Source organism: Nanorana parkeri, unplaced genomic scaffold (assembly GCF_000935625.1).
Source record: "Nanorana parkeri isolate BGI_ZX_2015 unplaced genomic scaffold, ASM93562v1 scaffold269, whole genome shotgun sequence".
NCBI classification, from domain to species: domain Eukaryota; kingdom Metazoa; phylum Chordata; class Amphibia; order Anura; family Dicroglossidae; genus Nanorana; species Nanorana parkeri.
Window position 1 is genome coordinate 293,278 of NW_017306537.1, and position 16,680 is coordinate 309,957.

The 16,680-nt window shown below is 43.5% G+C and overlaps 1 protein-coding gene across 4 annotated transcripts in view; it reads right to left on the reverse strand.

Moving 5' to 3' along the window:
• Nucleotides 1-16,557, reverse strand: part of SMG6 (SMG6, nonsense mediated mRNA decay factor) — a 239,990-nt gene extending 223,433 nt beyond the window's left edge. For all 4 annotated transcript variants that reach the window (XM_018557147.1, XM_018557148.1, XM_018557150.1 and 1 more), the window contains exons 1-7: nt 16,441-16,557; nt 12,282-13,962; nt 8,508-8,697; nt 4,641-4,751; nt 4,450-4,556; nt 4,289-4,367; nt 1,647-1,757 (exon numbers count right to left, since the gene is read on the reverse strand). In XM_018557147.1, the coding sequence (XP_018412649.1) occupies nt 1,647-1,757; nt 4,289-4,367; nt 4,450-4,556; nt 4,641-4,751; nt 8,508-8,697; nt 12,282-13,962; nt 16,441-16,525 (2,364 nt within the window). In that variant the 5' untranslated portion in view covers nt 16,526-16,557. The remainder of the gene's footprint in view (nt 1-1,646; nt 1,758-4,288; nt 4,368-4,449; nt 4,557-4,640; nt 4,752-8,507; nt 8,698-12,281; nt 13,963-16,440) is intronic.
• Between the last annotated feature and the right edge of the window lie 123 nt (nt 16,558-16,680).

Consider the following 16,680-nt stretch of genomic DNA (forward strand, 5'->3'; position numbering starts at 1 on the left):
ATGCCCATAGGAAATAATGGGATTTCACTTGCAGGGCGTTTTACAGCGTGTCGATCAGCGCTGTAAACGCCCAGGTGTGAACCCGGCCTTAATGGCTCTAAAATGATTGCTCTCACTCAGTTTGCGGCGATATGCAACATGTGCGGCACGTAGGTGCACCTGACGCATATATGCGTGTGTATGTGGGGGGCGCGGACTTAAAAAAAATGTTTAAGAAAATAAATGTTATGCTTCTTTATTTTTTTATCAATCTTTCATTTTGGTATAATTTTTTTTTTACATACAACTAAATTGCTATTACATGGGGGGCTAAGAAGCCCCCTATGGGATAGCCAATTTACATGACAGGTCCTCTTTATGGAGACATCAGGGGTCTCCAAGACCCCTGTCACTTAGGGACCTCCAGAGAAGCTGATGAAGCAGAGATCAGCTTCATCAGCTTCTCTAGCTGGAGAGTGACACTGAATGCAGGAAGTGATGTAATTTACATCACTTGCTGCATTCGGGGACTGAGAGGAGATCAAAAGGGAGTTCGTGTACTGAACTCCCTTTGATCTCCTGTCACAGAGCCGTGCCGGTCCCGGCCGCATCGGGCACAGCGTATCTCGGGACCGGCAACGGCAGTGACAGCTTCTGATACAAGTGATCGGGCGTCCATAGAGACGCTCGATCGCTTGACTGTAAAGCTCCCGGCCGGCCGTGTAATTACAATGGCCGGCCGGGAAGCTGCTCGTCGGGCTCCACTGTCTGCTCGTCACAGACGAGCAGACGAGTGGATTTTTCGAGCCATGACTATAACTCTCTTGCCGTGGTGAGACTTCTGTTTCCTCCCTGATGCTTGATGTATGCTGACAGAATCCGAATAGGATGTCCCTCCAGCTGGATGTCCAGCGCTGCAGGGACAACCAAATCACCCAAAGTTTCAAAATACTTGAGATGAGATTCTTATAACATCCAAGTCCCCTTCACCAACAGGGTGCAAATGACTCCTCCACAACCTGACAGACTGGGAGCCGTCATGAGGATCTTCCAAAAGGTGGAAAGGAAATACTTTCAACTAGGAGCCAGACTGCTGAGCCACCGAGCCAGGGACAACCTGATCCTATGTGCCAGATAAATCAGTCTGTCCAAGGGCTGGACTGGCTTTTCCTTCAAAAACAGAAAGTTGTGTTGAAGGGGTTTGGAATATAACTGGGTAAAAAGGATGGACTTGGAGGCTACCATCAACCTTAGGGCGCAGAAGTGAAGAGTCAAGCGACTCCCGGATTGAAAAGTAGGCGTCTGGGAGTGGAGAGTCTTAAGTCTCTTCAACATTAGACAGTCTTAGTAGCTGATGTCTAAAAAAGGTCACTGAAGCCACAGACAGCTATACTGTAGAATCTGCAGGTGAGTGTGAAGGAGCACACTTGTGGCCCCTATGTTCAGAGTCAGCAAACATTTGTGCCATTCGGCCCTTATAGTCAAACATGACTGAAGTAAGAAACCTCCCGACAGAAATAAAGTTATGCTGCTTTTTTTCCCTCCAACAACAGTTCAGGTTACAGAGCAAGACCTTAAAAATATCTATAAGTATAAGGTTACAGATCATTTACTTCCTAAAAACAGATTTACAGTGCCTACAACACCAATAAAACAAAGACTCTTACCTTGCGTTTAGTTTCTTCAAACAAGCTCATAAGACTCTCCTTGGCAGTCAGGATCGGATTGCTGGCAGCCAGGCTTCGCATGTAGTAATAAACAGCATCCAGTTTCCTCCTCTGCAGCACAGGCAAACAGTTCAATTCACATTTGACTTATTAAACTAAGCAAATCCAATCACAGTCTGCACAAGAGTCAAGAAGTTCAAATCATCTATACATATACATCCATGGAGCTAATTTACTAAAGGAGTAGACTGTTCGCTTTGCAAAGTAAAAGGTGAACGGATAAAGGTAAAGCTGTGTTCACTTTGAATATGTAAATCACGTACGAGCAAAAGTCCTGTTTGTTTAATTGCCCTCCCACATGATTAGGTATTCAAAGTTTGAAATTAATGGTAAAATGAGACCGCAAAAGTGTCAGATATAGTAGATACTGATTGTAACCAGGGTAGTTGCGCTAGGATATATTTACAGAAATTAACCAGCTGCAGCAATAGCTATCAACGTGATCAAGTGTCACAGGAGACTACGTCTATTCTACATCCAATGTTTTATCTTCCATTTACTTAATGGACTATTGAAGATCCAGGATCATGGACATTTTTTAACCATTTATTATTTTCACTGCAGTGCAAGTTACACACATGCGTTTCTCTAGTTGGTATTCTTTGCTCATTGCATCACATTGATTCACAGTTAATATTTAGTGCATTTGATTTTTCATTATGGATATTTTGTAGCAATTACATTCACACTAAGGTGCATGTTATATACATGCGTTTCTTCTTTGTTTTGCACTTTTTACACATTGTATCACATTACTCCAAGGTCAGTATCTACTATATCTGACACTTTTGCGGCCTCATTCACACAGCGCGGCTTTTACCATTAATTTCATAGGTTATATCTGACCACACAGATTTCAGCTGCTGCTTAACTTGATTAGAGTAGTGGCGCGAGGTTTCACATTATTCAGGTATTCAAAGTTATTACAGGTTAACCTTCTTCACTAACATTGCCCTTTGGAAAGTGAATATCCTATACTTCTTTAGTAAATCGCTACCCTGGTGTGAAAGGTTCATTTTAAAACAAACCATTAATTTTTTTAAGTAAAAGGTCTTGGCTAACAGAGGGTATCAAAATTAGACTAGCTATACCTTTGTCAGCTAGAAAAGCCTCTTCTGTACACTCTACTAATCCAGGTTTCACTTGGTTACTGAGGCCTCCGCCAGCCTGCGTTTAAAGAGGTCACTGTCCAGGCTGCTGATAAATAACATTTTTACAATTAGCACTTACAGATGCTGCCCTTGCATAGCAATTTATTACTGCTTTTGTCAGTAGCTATGTAGTTTTCTTCAACCTCAGACACTTCTCGACAGAAGCCCTGCTTGTCCTCCCCCCTTCTGGCACACCGGGGGGGGGGGGGGGGGAAAAAAACCCCCCTCCCCCCCCCGCGCGCGGGGGGGGGGGGGGGGGGGGACGAAAGCCGCACAAGCGCACACTGCCCGCTCACCATTGCAATCATCTGTAAACCCTCCTCTCAGCAGGGAGGACTTGGGATGATCGCAGGTACGATCTGCCTGTCCAAGATGGGCAGTTCGTACAAACTTTTAATTACCTTACATGGCCACCTTTACCCACACACAGTTTTAGGAGTTGGAATCAATCACAGGCAACAGCAAATTCACCTTGATGTCAAAGCTAGTACAGAGCCTACTAAAGAATGCCTTTAACCAGTTGACATCCGCGGTGTTAAACCCCCTTCCCATCCAGACTCCTGAAAGTATCAGAGGATGAAGAAAACTCCATGGCTATTACCGATAAAATGGTCAAATTAATTGCTATAGGAAATGTAGCATCAGGAAGTGATAATTTCAAACATTTTATGTATGTTAACAGCATAGGAACATCTTACCTAATGGCAGGGCATTTAAAAAGGGACACTAAACTCAGGAGTTGAATGGAAAAAAAAAAATGGCATTCAAGTACCTTCACTATGCAAAACCGTATCCATCTTATATGCGTTAGACTCAGCTGTAGATCCTGAAAACATCTGAAACATTCCTTCCTTCTGGAGGGTGGTGTGTGTGTGTGTGTGTGTGTGTGTGTGTGTGTGTGTTAAAGTAGCCATGACGCCAAAGCTCTACAGCTGAGTGATACACAAATAAGATACATTTTTCTTAATAGTCAAGTTACTTGAAATTTTTAAGATTTCACTCCTGAGTTTAATGTCACTTTAAGTTTCGTCCCTGCCACCCCCTCTTCCCAATACCCACAATATTCATCTCCTGGCGTCAACAAGGGAGCACTCATATCCTTGCCTTCAAACTTCAACCTGGTCACTGGGTCAGTATTGAAGCAACACAAACAGGTAATTAGCATTTTCAGAAAGAAGGGTCAGTAGTGGAAGCCTTTTAGGTTTCTTAAAACAGAATGTTTTCTCTAATTGGCAGTCCAGTAATAAAAATGCCATCCAACATAAGACGATCTAGTCAATTTTACCCACCTAATATAATGATTATGTCTATGCTACCTTAAGGCCAAGCAAGCACCCCAAAAATGGAGGCAGAGGCACTGATTGACTAAATACGTTTTTTCCTTTCCACCCTTCTAAGCACACTGTTAGTTTTTTTAAAGCCTCAGCTTACCGTGTATATGGCTAGGAGTGCCAGCTGGTTATAAGGTCGGCCATTCTTTGGAGCAATGTGTTGTGCTTTTAGATACCAGCTGCAACGATATTGAAAATGTTGTGAATATTCACCATACAGACCAAGCTCTCATCATGAATGAAAGTATTAAATGTCATTACCTTCGAGCCTTTCCATAGTTACAAGTGTCTGCAGCCTGCTCCCTGTAACGAGCAATGTCACCCTGACAAATCATGGACCGCTGTGCACTAATTAAAGCAAACTTCACCTGAGCACAATAAAAATCATTTGTTGTTACAAACTGTAAAATATAACAATGAAAAAAAAAACACAATCACAAAACACAACATACCGTTTTACGAAGGGGCTTGCTGCGGATTGCCATCCCATCCATGTAATCTTCTAATTTAAACTGGTAGGTTGTCTGCAACTTCTGAAGCAAACCATCAAAAAACACTGTACCCTATAGGGAAGACAAGATTGTGCTTAATGGAGAAAACAAGAACACACCCAGGAATACATACAAATTCACAGAGGATCAGTCAACACTCTTTCCTGCATTTGGTTTGCTCATCTCAGTCAAAATCGTTATCCAAAATGCAAAGAATCTTCTGTTTGTATAGGAGATCCCATGTCAGGCTGAAATGCTGAATACCTGTACCCAGTGTTCTGTCCAAGCTTATGTTTTTTAATAAAAAGGGACCAAAAAAGTAGGTCAAATCATTTTGTCAGTTTGCCTTTTACCAGTTTTTAAGCTGAAATACACCAGGTTTGTAAACAGATGTAATTACATACTGAAAATAAAGTTTACACAGTAAGTAACGCTAGGGCTGCAACTATTGATTATTTTCATATTCAATTAGTTGGCCGATTATTTTTTAGATTAAACAGATTAAAAAAAAAAAAAAAGCGTCGCCTAGGGCCAATTTTGGGTATTATCGTTTTTTGAGGTTTCGCGCGCGCACGCAATTTTAAGGCTTGACATGTTTAGTGTCTTTTTACCCGACGTGACCCCATCTTTTATATTTTACCAAAAAATTGGGTAATAATAAATGTTTTATCATTTAATATAGGGGAAACTGTTTTTTTTTTTTTTTTAAATTTCGGTAATTTTTCCTTAATATAGTAAAAAAATAAAACCCCCAGTGGTGAATAAATACCACCAAAAGAAAGCTCTATCTGTCCCCAAAAAAGGGTATAAAATTCATTTCAGTACAGCGCTGCATGACGGAATAAATGTCAGTTAAAGTACCGCAGCGCTGACTACTGAAAAATGGCCTGGATGGGAAGGGGGTTTAACACCGCGGATGTCAACTGGTTAAATTTAAAATAAAATACACAAATGCAGTTATAAACAAAGTTAACTTCAGAATAAAACTGCATGCAAAATATTTGCAATCGCACTGAAATGCACGGCATTGCGGTACTGTGCGTTCCAGTGCGGATGATCACACTGCGGGTGGGAGGTGCATTAGGGGTGACAGTGAAAAGGAATTGGTCAGGCCGATTTGTCATTGCGGGGGCAAAAGCCAGCCCGCTATTGGCCAATTCAAACTGCAATAGCAGGCTGGCAATTAAACCCACCCACTGCTTGCTGTGCCCTCCTCCCAGTGTGGAGGAGAGAGCTAGGAGATCCAACCATCTAAAATCGATAGGGAATAGTTGTCAACTATTGTCCTTATCGATTAGTAGGTTGCAGCCCTAAGTACGGCACAAGGAGGACAATACCAAATGTGATGTAGGCTCTTCATCTGTTTATCTTATTCCAGGTAGCAGTCTGACCAATTTTAAATGTGCCAGCAAAAGGCAGGCATACAGGCTACCTAACGTAGGGTATTAGGAAATGGCTTCTAAATTTTAGTAGGAAACTCCTTTAGAAATAGGTCCTGCTGTATTTGTTCTTGCACCAAGACCCTTGTCTACCTTCCCCTGCACACCCCCTTATTGAGACACTTATCTGAGATTTTCTACCTAAAATTGGCAGGGGGGGGGGGCGAATTCATATGATCATCCTTGGTCGTTCTTGCTCTGAACTGGGCTGTGGGGTGGAGCCACATGGATCCAGCACATCACTACATTAACACCCACCAACAGTGACGATTGACATTTAGCAGCAATCAGGCCCATCTAAACTGATACATACAGTACAGCTTTAGCTAAATGTGGACATACAAGACAGTAAACCAGATGCTGTGAGTTAAATGTGTTTGCAGCGCTGGCTCACACTGCACAGCATAAGACACTAGCCTGAGCTCCCCTTCCAGGCACTTTACTGCTCATGTAACGTGGATAACACAGCAAACATCACCCGATACAATAAGGAATACAGGACGAAAGTTCTACTTAAGAAAACACTGCACTCACACAAAGAGCAACACAACAACTTACAGTATAAATGTTAGCTTCTGTTCCTAGGATTCCATGTGCATAACTCCCCCCTCTCCCAGAATTATAGAGACCATCCGGTATGATAATAAAAAGTCAGTCTAATTGAAGCAGATGCTGAGGGGTGAGCTCTCACAGCATGAACTACATTCAGGCAGTGAAGAGAAATTTGCTTCTGGTATACTAAACTGGACACAAAAACGGAAGAAGAATGCGTTGGTTAAGGTGAGAGGTTGAACCCACGTTAGGAAAAAGCAAAAAAAAAAGAGTCTCTGGGCCATAACACCACCTTAACCTTGTGTTACACGAAAAAGGGTTCTTTACAGAAAAGGCAGCCAGCTCAGACACACCCCTTGCTGAGATGATGGCACCAAGGAACGCAACCTTTTGAGTGAGAGCCGAAAGGGGAATATCGATATTGGGTTCAAAAGGTGTTCTTTGAAGTGCTGACAGAACCAAATTGAAAGCCTGCTACTCTGTGTTCCTGTGACGTCGGCTTGCTATTCGACCACCACTCCCGTCTGCTGCCTTGTACTACGCAGTCTGCAGGTCACCGACTCCGGCCTGCTACTGACCATGCTCCTGTCTGTTAATGACTCAGTTTGTATTGGTCCATGTCTCATCTCGAACCCTGCTCGCTGGTGTCAATCTCCTGTGTTTCATCAGCTTCAGAGACTCACCTCCTCAGCAGCAGTGACATCTGGCATGTGTGCCACTCCATGTCCCTGCACACATATTTAACTATTCAGGGGTTCTGGGGCTAAAGCAGCAAGATAGGCCACCTTTGTCAACTCAGACTCCACCAAGGTACTTGAAAATGGGCCATGGCTTTGGACCTGGAGAGAACTCTTCGGCTAACACAGTGCACAAAAGTCTGGAAAGTGCCACAAGCAGAGCTCAGTGCCCAATGATTCCACCCCAGGCAAGCCCTGCAATCTTTAGTCCAGCGGGTCCAGATTCGGCCTCCAAGGCATCGCCAAGGACCAATTTGCATAGCTGCATAAAGAGCTGAACTCAGCCGTGTGTCGATAAAGACTTGATTGAAGCAAAAAAAGATCTTTAGAAAACAAATGTGATAACTACTACAAAATAAGTAGAAAAGACATCTATCCTCTGAATACACTAGCAAAAAAACTAAAAGCATCCTTGGAGTGGGTTATACCTCTCAGGCAAATGGGTATTTTTATTTGCCAGTGTCCACCTCCTCCTGAAGGTGTCAGTAAAAGCTAATTGTCTTAGAATACCTTAAAGTGACATTAAATGGCAAATTTTCTTTTTCCCTCACCCCAACGTTAAAGCACTTACCTTAAATGATGTCTCTAAATCCGATCATCTTCTTCTTTCCTGTAGTTTTCATCTGTCCCTCCAGCGCTGCGGCGAGTCTCCAATCCAGCGCTTACTCCTCTGGGCTTGCTGGCACTTCCTGTCCCATGGTGTCGGCATGCGTCCATATACTTACCTTGTGTCTCCCCTCGTCTCCGGGCCAAAAATGTGAACTGCGCATGCGCCCACCCCAAGATGCTTTGCGGCCGCCCGAGAATTTTCACATTTTCGGACGGGAGCGCGCGAGGAAGACACATCTAAGTTTAAACCGCTGTTAAAGCGGGTTTTTTTTTCCTACTTTTGCATATATCTACTGCTTGCTAGCAGTAGATATATGCAAAAAAAGCTGAGGGTTTAGAAACGCTGTTATCCTGCCTCCCATAAGGAATGGAAACAAAAAAAAAAGCACCAAAACAATCAGAAGCACTGCGAACCCATTTGCTTGTCTTTTTTTGCATTCCGGTTTTAACATTTCAATTTCGGTGCACCTCTAATAACGCTTACTCCTCACCTCATCCAACACCTGCAGCAGCTTCTTGTGGAATTCCTCACTTTCGGGAGAGGACTCCTTTAAGAAATGCCTAAACTTTTCAATGACCTGATAGAAGACATTTTTCCACAGCAGTTGATCCACGTTGCGCTGGTCACAAAATTCAATGTCAGTGAGCAGACAGTGTTCATACATATTAAGTAGTTCTTTCCTGCAGAAAAGATCCAGAGACAATTAATAGTGTACATGCTGATGCCATTTCTTATATATTATATTTTTCTCTGGTTTAAACTCAAAAGATAAGTAAGAAGCTTAAAACAACAGAGGCCAGGTCACACAACAGTTTAAAAAACTAGCAATTATGTTTGAAGTGAACCTGTTGCGCATGCGAGGCAAAGCAAGAGGATCACTGTAATTTAGCTCTTCCTAGCAACATATAATTTACTTTTGATCCCCACAGTCAGTTCAACTGCTATGAACAAACTGAAGCCCTGTGTAAGCAGGAGTCGCTGAAGTCATAGCTTACACAGATCTAAAAACTCCTTATGCAAGATCCCTGGTTGGTCCAGTGCCGTCACATGCTCAGATGAACCTGGTATTTCCTTCTACTTCCATTACAAATTGAAGCAGCAGGGTAGTGAAAAAATTAAGTATAGCACAGTGACTCCTGCATGGAGTTTGTATGTTCTCCTTGTGCTTGCATGGGTTTCCTCCCATACTATCAAAGACATGCTGGTAAGTTAATTGACCCTAGTATGGGTTTCACATGCATGGGGGGGAAAGGACCTTAGGCTGTAAGCTCCTTAAAGGCAGGGACTGATGCAAATGTACAATATGTAAAGCACTGCGTAATTGTCAATGTTATATATACACAGTAAATACTTGTAATATGTATATGCTGGGGTGGAGGGGACAAAAATACTAAAATGTGAACTATACTGCACACAGGAATATACACTTGGTAGTAGGGATTCACCGATGTATCGACCAAAAATGGAATAATGTGGAAAGTGCCATTTTCTGGCCGATATAGCGGTGCATCCATTCAATCTCCCCTCCACGCTGGGCGCTGCTCTGTGGCCCAGTGGGGAGGAGAGAAACTGTCACAGGCTGCCGAGCACTGCAAGCAGCCGGCGTCTCTCCTCCCACACCGCTCAGCCCCCGTCCCGGATCAGAGGAGAGCGCTGTGGACAGAGACAGCCAGCGCTGTCACAGCAGGCTGAGCTCCGCTCGCTCAGCCTCCTGTGACAGCGTGTCAGGAAGGAGAGCGGTACAAACACTCAGCGATCAGTGATCGCTGAGCGTTTGTAAATAATTGAGGACAGAGTATGTTTACTATATCCTCAATTATGAATGAATGGGAAGCGATCTAACATTACCTCCTGTTCATTCCTGATTGTGGTTATAGCAAAACATACTATGTTCTCACGTTATGAATGCTGGGCGCTGCTGTGTCCCAGCGGGGAGGAGAGAAACTGTCACAGGCGGCCAAGCGCTGCGGGAGGAGAGCCACGCACCGCTCAGCCTCCTGTCACAGATCAGACGAGAGCAGTGTGGGTGGAGAGAGCGAGCGCTGTCACAGCAGGCTGATCTCCGCTTGCTCAGCTTCCTGTGACAGCTGTCAAGGAGAGCGGTACAAACACTCAGCGATTAGTGATCGCTGAGTGTTTGTAAATAATTGAGGACAGAGGCTGCAGTGTTTGTAAATTGATAACAGGGGCTGCAGAAAGAGATTGTGTTCTCAATCTCTTTTTCTATTTTAAAAGGGAAATATCAGGGGTCTGTTTAGACCCCCGATATTTCCCCGAAGCCCCTAAAAGTAAAGTAAAAAATAAAAAAAATTAATAAAAATGAAATATAAATTTTAAAAAAAATTCAAAAAAAGTTAAAATAAAAAAATTTTTGGTTTCGGCCTAACATTTTATTTTGGTTTAAAAATTTTCATTTTTGTGCACCTCTACTTGGCAGAAAATGGAGCAGTCTCCTTCATAATTTCAGAGGTAATATACAGTCGTGCTCATAAGTTTACATACCCTGGCAGAATTTATGATTTCCTGGCCATTTTTCAGAGAAAATGAATAACACGAAAACCTTTCTGTCACTCGTGGGTAGTGTTTGGCTGAAGCCATTTATTATTAATCAACTGCGTTTACTCTTCTCCAAATCACAATGACAACAGAAACTACCCAAATGACCCTGATCAAAAGTTAACATACCCTGGTAATTTTGGCCTGATAACATTCACACAGGTTGACACAAAGGGGTGTGAATGGGTATTAAAGGGGTGTGTGTGCGTGCGTGAAGGCCTCCTGACAGACCCTTGCATCCTTCATCCAGTGCTGCACTGACGTGTCTGGATTCTGGATGGGGAAAGCAAAAGAATTGTCAAAGGACATGCGGGAAAAGGTAGTTGAACTGTATAGAACAGGAAAGGGATATAAAAAGATATCCAAGGAATTGAGAATGCCAATCAGCAGTGTTCAAACTCTAATCAAGAAGTGGAACATGAGGGGTTCTGTTGAAACCAAACCAGGTAGACCAACTAAACTGTCAGCCAGGAAAATTGTTCGGGATGCAAAGAAAAACCCACAAATAACTTCAGGTGAAATACAGGACACTCTGAAAACGTGTGGTGTGGCTGTTGCAAGATGCACAAAAAGATGGGCTGCATGGTCAGAAGAAAGCCATTACTATGCAAATGCCACAAAGTATCCTGCTTACAATACGCCAAACAGCAGAGACACGCCTCAAACCTTCTGGCACAGTCATTTGGAGTGATGAGACCAAAATTGAGCTTTTCGGCCACAACCATAAACGCTACATTTGGAGAGGAGTGAACAAGGCCTATGATGAAAAGTACACCGTTCCTACTGTGAAACACGGAGGTGGATCGCTGATGTTTTGGGGATGTGTGAGCTACAAAAAGGCACAAGAAAGTTGGTCAGAATTGATGGCACGATGAATGCAGTAGGTTATTAGAAGATACTGGAGGACAATTTGCATGCATCAGCCCGGAAGCTGCGCATGGGACGTACTTGGACATTCCAACATGACAATGATCCTATACACAAGGCCAAGTCGACCTGCCATTGACTACAGCAGAATAAAGTGAAGGTTCTGGAGTGGCCATCTCAGTCTCCTGACCTCAATATCATTGAGCCACTCTGGGGAGATCTCAAACGTGCAGTTCATGCAAGACAGCCCAAGAATTTACAGGACCTGGAGGCTTTTTGCCAGGAAGAATGGGCAGCTTTACCATCTGAGAAGATAAAGAGCCTCATCCACACATAGCACAAAAGACTTCAAGCTGTCATTGATGTTAAAGGGGGCAACACACCGTATTAGGAACTGGGGTATGTAAACTTTTGATCAGGGTCATTTGGGTAGTTTCTGTTGTCATTATGATTGGAAAAGAGTAAAAACAGTTAATTGATAAATGGCTTCAGCCAAACACTACCCACGAGTGACAGAAAGGTTTTCGTGTTATCATTCATATTCTCTGAAAAATGGCCAGGAAATCATACATTCTGCCAGGGTATGCAAACTTATGAGCACAACTGTACCTTACTTTACGCATAGCAGCAGGTTGCCATGCACAGACATGTGTTGTAACACGTTATGCATTGCATAAAAATGCACACGATGCATTTTATAAAGTGCACATATACTTGCTTGGTGTGAAAAGGGCACAAAGAGAAATATTGTTTTCTATGTGTCCTTGCCTTAAACCTGCATTGATTAATGCAACCCAATCCATCTGGGATTGACTCCCCCCTAATGCAGCATGCATCTTACCTAAGCATAGCCATTTTAGTCAGTCCTTCTACACTGATGCCATCACGGGAGAGAAGATTACTAAGCTGTAACTCCTGGCTATCTGCCATTCGCAAACGATGACTGAGCTCCTGCTGCTGAATTGTTCTCACTTGCAGCTCAATTTCCTCAGGTGTGATCGGGTTTCCAGAGTATGATCCAGGGTCATAATGCCCTGACTGAGCTGGGTATCCCGGATAATATGCGCCTGGATAGATGCTATTGTTTGGGCTCATAGAATATGGCACAGAGTAGTTACCATAGCCATATGGTGAACGGGCATAGTAGTATGGATTATCAGAGTTCTGAAATTTGTAGAAAGAAGTTTGAGGGACAGATTGGTAGTTGTCACTCTGAGAAGGAGCAGACTCATCATCAGTGTCCAGAAAATGAAGCTGAGGGCTTTGATTTTTGAGCGCAGGCTTCTGTTCAGGGTTGTTCGGGTCCCACAGACGGCGGTTAGCTCCACCACGTCCTCTACCACGGACACCTTTGGTGGAAACATTGAGAAGTGGCTTGGTGCTGCTTACTTCCTGTGTTCCAGCAGTGTTGGATGAGAAGTCTGTGTTAGCTGGAAGAATAAGAATGCCTCTTCCTCCTTTGGGTTCAGCTGACTTTTCTCTTGGTTCCTTCTTCTCCAGATCAGTGTTGCAGCCATAAGTAGGTCTTTCCCCACGTCTCCTGGTCCTATCCTCTTCATTGTTATGGCGGTGTATGGATTGCTTTTTCAATTCATAATTGTCTCTGCTGATTGATCTTTTAGAGCCATCTACTTTGGTTGGGTAGCCATTATCAGTTGATCCCTGCCTCTTTTTCACCTTGTTTCGGTTTGGTATCGGTCCATCCAACCACTCATTGTGATCTTCTTCAAATGAGTCTGTAGAAGAGAGTGAAATCTGCTTCTTTGATCGTACCTTTTCTTTCCTATCTCCAACGGTCTTCAATTTTTCCTGACATTCCTTGCTCACCTCAGCCAAAATAGCTTCTTCACTGCTATTGTTACTTCCAGCAGAGCTGGTGCTACAAGTTCGTGTGCGCGTCCGTCGCTTGTCTGAATGGGAATACCGTTTAGTCTGGCCAGACTTGCATTCCTCCTTTTCTTGTCTTGATAAATACATTTCTTCACCTGCCCGGTTAGATTTATCTCTTTCTGATCTCTTGTTTTTGTCATTCTTGATAGCTTTAGTCCCAGCTTCTGGAGGAAACTTGTGATTTTTCACAGCATTCTCAAGAGCTTCTTCATTTACAATTTTTAGTTGCTCTGTTTTCCTCACAACATCTTCTGTCATATCACTTAGTGACTCCTTTACAGGGGTCTGAAGACGTCTTCCTGGCTGGTAAATCAGCCGATCTGGTTTCTTGACTCTCTTGTTGCCTTTTCGATCCAGAGTTTCTGCATTCGCAGACAGTGGGCCATCGTGTTCCAGGTCATCCTCCTCCTGAAAATTATTTTTGGATGCAGCAGACGGGCTTATCCCGTTAACAACAGATTCACCGTCATTTGCTTTCTCGCTTTGAAAACCCTCAGTGTGATTTATTCCACCGTCAGAATGATCCAGTTTAGGCTTATTTCGCAATCTTGATAGTCCGGGTTTATAGATCTCAATGTCTGGACGTCTGTTGTCCTTCCTCTGTCGGGGTTCCTTCATCTCCTTTACAGTCCCTAAAACAATGAAACACCAACATTTTAATATCTTCAAAAGCTTACATAAATCAAGAACACTACATATAAAAGTGCGGTCTTATACAGACCAGAGTTCTAAACTACAACTTGAAAGAAGAAAAAAAAAAGTAAATATTCTTTGGGCAAATTAAATATTTTCAGTTTATGATGTGAAAACGTCACCAAATTTCACTTAAATGTTCTCCCTGTCAAAGTAGAAATGTCGGGCCCAGAGTCAAGATCTATGGTCGCATGGGGGCTGCCCTTTTTCCTCCCTGACCTCAAGACTAATGACTGGCTCCGTCTGGGCTGTTGGTGGGTAAATTTGTCAAGCAACAAAGCTTTTTGCTTATCACGTAATCATCACAGAACTTGTTAGTGGCAGTTTACACAGTTTGAGTGTCTATTTTTAGCACTGAGCTTAGATAGGACAGCCTTACACTTCTGTACTGACAGGGAGGGAGTACAAGCAACTAAAAATAAAACACTTTGCTTTCAAGGTGTGTGTGTGTTGTAAAGCAGCCACTGCTCCAAGTTAACTACCGTGATAGACTACAATCCCAATACAAATAATAAACTAAACATGAGATTGTAGTCCATCACAGGAGCGAGTTTGGAGCGGTGTCTCCTTTAGGCTGGGTTCACACCTAGGCGTATTGAATATGCGCGTTTGTTGCGCGTTTTTACCGCGATCCGCGGTAAAAAAAAAACACGCGTTTGTGGGCTACTTGGCTGTACCCCAATGGAAACGTGAGACCAAAACGCCCCAAAGAAGTACATGTACTTCTTTGGGCATAGGCCGTTTTGTAGCGCGTTCAGACGGGCTGAAATACGCCCAGGTGTGAACCATACCCATAGGAAACAATGGGATTTCTGTGTTTGAGCATTTTGCAGAGCGTTCGAACGTGCTACAAAATGCCCAGGTGTGAACCAGGCCTTAAAAAACACACACAGGGACCATGGGGAACAAAAGTATCCACCCTCCAGAAGGAAGGAGAGTGTCATCACCAATTCAGAGATGATTTGGGGGGATCTACAGCCGAGTGATACAGAAATAAGTTACATTTTTGATAATAGTTAAAAAAGGTACTTGAATGTATTTTTAAGGCTCAGCTCCCAAGTTTAGTACCACTTTAAGCATAACAAGTACACATTTTATTAAACGTACTGTTACCTTATATTGTGACGTGTTAGGATTCACGCAGACTTTCATAATATTGAAAGGTCCACTTTGAACAGAGCAGTACACATTCCCCTACCCATTTCCATTAGTGTTGAAATTTTGCATCAAACCACTGGAGCTCTACAGCCTAAGCTTTGAAATCTGTATTTACAAGGACACGAGGGCACAGAAAGAGATAAAGACCTTGTAGAGGTTCAGAGCTGAAACGAAATTAAAAACTCCCGAAACCGGGCTGATCAGCACGGTTCCATTGAAAGCTGTATGGAAACCGTGCTCAATCACTCCTATACTTTAGGTACGCTTAGGGATTCCTGCATCAGGAACTTGCCGTTTCCTGCAGCAGGAATCCAATTTTGCAATTCAAAAGCAGCAGCTGTCACCTGTTCAAGTTAATGATCGGGCAACAGCTGCTGCATTTGAAATTGGCGAACACGCTGCACGTAATCATATGCGATACAACTACATGCGGTTAGCAATCAATCACTATCCCTGGATGCATCGATCGTGCGGCCAGGGATAGTGATTGATTCCTAACCCTTCTAGCAGGAAGCACTAAGCGGACCTAAAACATAGGTGCGAACGGAGACTTACTCGCAGAGGCGCACCTGTATGTGCAGGAACTTGCGCCCAGGAATGACAACTGTTGTGTGGAGTCACCTGTACAACTCAATGACAGGTTGTGGCTACACGCTGGTAAACACAGAGGTGATCTTATATATCTGTACAGTTACAGATACATGCCCCACGACACAGACTTGGTCTAGGTCGGTGTTTACTAGCGTACAGTGGCATCATGTCATTGTATGGTAGAGGCGGCTCTACATAACAGCTGTCACTCCAGGCCGCAGCTTTGATGGTCGTGCGAAGTAGGCCATAGACGGGATCAGATGCAGTCAGAGTAGCCAACCTACCCCTGGATGAACAGAATGCGATTTTCTCTATATGCACACCTAAAACACAGGAAAATACACCGTGTGAATGATAATTATACATGCATTAAAATATGTTTACTAAATGTCCTAGGAACACATTTGTCAATGGCGATGTGAATAATCCATGTAAATAGGTTTCCATAGCAGCACGTGTCTTGTGTCTCATCCTGAACACTGACAGACTTCTGAACTCTACACGTATCTCTTCTCTCCCATTATACAGTAAAAGAACACTTCAGTTCAATAGACAGGGAGGTGTGGGCACCTTGTGGCCCCGGGCCCCTGTGTCACTTCTGCCACTGAAATATATCGGAAAAAAAAAAAGGGAACCCGGCCTGACCAGCACTCTCCACCTCCACATACCTCGGCCCCCCTCGCTTTCTCCAGTTGCCAGCATGTCCCGCAGTTCGGAGGCAGAGATCCTAACCCTCTCCAACGTCGACGCCATCTTACCAGCGACCGCCAGGAATCAAAACAAGAAGTGAAGTGTGAGACTACGGCGAGTTCGCAGGTCCAAAATGCATGCGTAACACTTACGCTATACGGAATTAGCCACAATGCTGTGCTGGGCGTCTGTATAGAGCGTCGTGTGGGCGTGGCCGT